Source organism: Rhipicephalus sanguineus, chromosome 7, assembly GCF_013339695.2.
Source record: "Rhipicephalus sanguineus isolate Rsan-2018 chromosome 7, BIME_Rsan_1.4, whole genome shotgun sequence".
NCBI lineage: Eukaryota > Metazoa > Arthropoda > Arachnida > Ixodida > Ixodidae > Rhipicephalus > Rhipicephalus sanguineus.
In genome coordinates, this window is record NC_051182.1 from 142,280,370 (window position 1) to 142,284,222 (window position 3,853).

The window sequence follows — 3,853 nt, forward strand, 5'->3', positions numbered from 1 at the left end:
AAGTCGCTCACCTGGCTTTGTTTCACGTTGCTTTGGAGGAGCTTGACGGCTCGAGCTTCAGAGTTTAGTAAGCTCTGCATGGCTTCGTCGTCGTCGTGGGCGCCGAGGAAAGAGGGAATGATTTCAAAAGCATCAAGAACTTCACGCGAGTGTACTTGCCTTTCTTACGTTTTGTTGTTTTCATCTCTATCATCGTCACTCTCATATTCTTTTCGCATACCTTTAAATGATGGCGTCGTCGCTGAACTCTTCGTGCACAATATGATCGGCGTCAGCGCGCACAAGGTCGTCCAGTTCAACAGCGTTTTGTTGAACTAGTGGCTATCATCATCATCCGACCGAATGTAAACAGCAACGTATGTGCCTGACTTGTCGAATAAGCGGTGCTGCAAATTTCAAACTTCTGGGTTCCCACTAGCTCATGGGTTGAAAAATATGTTGCGGATTCCTAGTTGAAACTTTCATTATTGCGGTAGTGCTTTTTAAAATTTCTTCGCTGTCGAGAAGAGGGCGCAAATGCATTGAACTCAATGGGTGTTCGCCGGGGACGCCAGATTTCTTCGTTGCCGCGAGAATTTCGTTCTTGAAGGCCTTCTTTATTGAGGGGTTCAACTGTAGTTCGTTTTTCAGTGTACAGGGCTGATTGTCTGACGCATTTCTTGTTTATGTGCAAGGAACAGAACACCAAAATATATCGTAGGAAGTGCACTTCCTGGTGTGTTCTCTTCAGAAATCGAAAACCCTGTGCACTGCGCTTCGTAGGTTATTGTAAGCTTGTTTCTGCAACTTATAAGTGTTCCTCTGAGTTTTTGTATGTGTGTGTGTGTGGGGGGGGGGGGGGGCTACACCAGCGCTGCAGCCGTCTCACTTAGAAGAAAAAAGTTAAATTTATGTTTTAAGATATATTACTTATTTGGCAAAGTTTTGCAGGATGGCATGATATGTTCTACAACAGGAAAACATCAACACAGCAATAGTACATGCGACCGTTTTATTTTTCTGTACACTTTGGTTCTCGGTGCACACGACCTGGTCCCACTCAGTCCGCAAAAGCCACACTGTCGATGACAAGTCCTTCGATGACGTCACACCCAAACCGCACTGCGCACCACCGTCCAAGAAGCTTACTTCTTCTTGCGGAGGTAGTCGTAACCACCGTAGCCGTAGCCGTAGCCGCCCAGGCTGTAACCGGCTGTCAGTCCGCCTCCGTACCCGGCGTATCCGAGGCCATAACTGAGGCCGCTTCCGTAGCCGACACCGACGAGTCCTCCTCCGTAGCCGAGTCCACCTCCGTAGCCGAGACCTCCGTAACCGTATCCGAGTCCGTAGCCGAGTCCGGCCCCGTAGCCGAGTCCACCACCATAGCCCAGTCCGCCGCCGTATCCGACGACACCGACGGCAGCTGGAGCAGCAGCGACGGCCAGAGGGGCTACAGCTACAGCCGGCCGGGCAACCGCTACTGGTTGAGCGACGGCGACTGGTTGAGCGACGGCGACGGGACGGGCGACGGTGACCACCCTAGGGGCCGCCACCACTACGGGACGCTGGACGGCGACAACAGGCTGAGCTACTACCTTCTGGACCACAGGTTGAGCAACTGCCACAGTCCTTTGAACCGCGACCGGCTGGACGACGGCCACAGGCCTCGGCACGGCTACGGCTACGGGCCTCGCGACGGCAACGGGGCGCGCCACGGCCACCGCGACTGGAGCAGCGGCCACAACGCCACCGCCGTATCCCAGGCCTCCGAGACCGTAGCCGAGTCCGCCGCCCAGTCCTCCGAGGCCGTAAGCGAGACCGCCGTAACCCAGTCCACCGTAGCCCAGGCCTCCGTAGCCAAGTCCTCCACCGTAGCCGAGTCCTCCGCCGTAGCCGAGTCCTCCTCCGTAGCCTAGTCCGCCGTAACCGAGGCCGCCATAGCCCAGGCCACCGTAGCCCAGGGCGAGACCACCGTAGCCGAGGCCTCCGTAGCCAAGGCCGCCGCTAGCATAGCTGACGCCGAGCCCGCCGCCGTTCAGGTATCCGGCCATGGATGTGGCCGCGACGGCGAAAAGGATGGTCAGCTGCTGTTGTAAAGCAAAATTGAGAAATGTATTCAAAACTTCGGGCCTTAACATGTGTTGTGAGTTCTTGCAGTCGTAAGAGTGACGCTTCTATTATTCTGTCTGATGATCAGGTCTAGTAAATTTATAAATTCCTTCTTCACCGTTTCACGGTGCTATGAGATATGCGCTGACGAATACTGACGACGGTTATCCATGGATGTGTGCGCAGTGTTGCGATGAGCACTACTCACCGGCTTGTAGTGACTTGCATACATAGGCGTGCGCACAGGGGGGGGGGGGCAGGGGGGGCGACCGCCCCCCCTCCTAATCACTTAAGAGGGGGGGGGGCGCAAAATCTGCCCCGTACAGGGACCCTTCTAGTCACCTAAGAGGGGGGCGCAAAATCTGCCCCATACATTGACTTAGTAGGGTGGGGGGCACTGCGACGAACCTTTGCCCCCCCTAATGCGGAACCCTGCGCGCGCCTATGCTTGCATAGGCTTCTGTAAGCGAAACATCAAGGGCTGTTGCTGTTTGCTTCTACATTGCATGACGAATACGCTCGTGTGCAGCAGACTAGCAGGCGCGTCTGAAGGCATCGTTCACAACTCATTTGTAAACGTCCTTTAAGTCCTAATGACTATTTTATCGTCAAACATATTGTTTAAAAACTGGAAGTGCTTTACAGTAGTAGTGCTGAATGGAAAGAATTGTTCTTTCAAAATACGACGTTGCCTATTAGAGCCTTCCTGAACGATGGTCTACACGCCTCGCTCGATACTCAAATCCTCGGCAGCTGATTTGCTTCCACACTCCTATTCGATGATTCCATTTTCACTGTACCACATTCCTCACAGATTTCCATGCTCATCACTCTCTACGAATCTCTCTGAGCAGATTCAGTGGGTGATCTGCAAAACGTCATCCGTCACAACTTACCAAGTTCTTCATGTTTAGGTGTGTTTCAACGGTCCCGCTTCGTTCCCTGTGGCTCGTTGTACTCGACGAAGCCCCACTGCCTGTGTTCTGCAAAACTTCCCGGGCCCCTTTTATATGGAGGACGAAATCAACGCGTGTCTCCTCCTACAAACCCCCACCTCTTGTTTCACGCTACGCCCGACGTCCCCCCTCCTTCTTCTACTTTCTTTCCACCATACTTACTCTGCCACCACCTGCTGCGAAAGCAGCAGCAAGAGCACAATACCCCCACGTACAGATCACACGTGCTCGTGCCCCGTTGACTGAAACCGAAGGAAAGAGGATCGCCCAAGAGATCGAGATAGCCAGAAACCACGAGAGAACAAAACCAGAGGCTACAAAACAAAGAAACGATTAAGGGGATTCAGTATGGCCCGTGCACCGGGACTTCTAAAATGTCCACACCGCTGGCGGGCTCTCTTCGTTGGCCAGGGCGGTGAGGCGAGTTTCGGGTCAGTATACCTTCGATACAGAGTGTCTGTATCACTAAGGGGGATCGTCTTCGCGTCGTCCCGGGCCCTGCGATAGCCGCCGGACACACCCAGAATCCGTAAACTTCCTCACTTCTTCCGTTAGCCGTGGGCTCATATGCACTCCAGCGTGGAACTCCTAAAGGCAACCTCGAAGCGCTGAGAGCCTATCATCGCCACTCTCTCTCTCTCTTCTTCTGACACGCGCATCTTCGATTGCTTACCCTTACACTGTATACAGGCAGCCCACCGTACGCGGTCCTCTTTCGATTTCTTTTCTGGCTCGGAAGCGTACAGGAGGAACCGAGATGCTTTTTTTTCTCTTTCCTTCAGGCGCACTCAAAAATAAGAGAGCCGGGC

General features: G+C 53.6%; 1 protein-coding gene across 1 annotated transcript; it reads right to left on the reverse strand.

Moving 5' to 3' along the window:
* Positions 1 to 976: 976 nt before the first annotated feature.
* On the reverse strand, positions 977 to 3,080 carry LOC119400103 (fibroin heavy chain-like). Its single transcript, XM_049417976.1, has 2 exons — positions 2,985 to 3,080; positions 977 to 2,066 (listed from the first exon to the last, which is right to left on the reverse strand). The coding sequence occupies exons 1-2, from the start codon at positions 2,994 to 2,996 to the stop codon at positions 1,125 to 1,127; spliced, it is 954 nt and encodes a 317-aa protein (XP_049273933.1). The 5' UTR covers positions 2,997 to 3,080; the 3' UTR covers positions 977 to 1,124.
* Between the last annotated feature and the right edge of the window lie 773 nt (positions 3,081 to 3,853).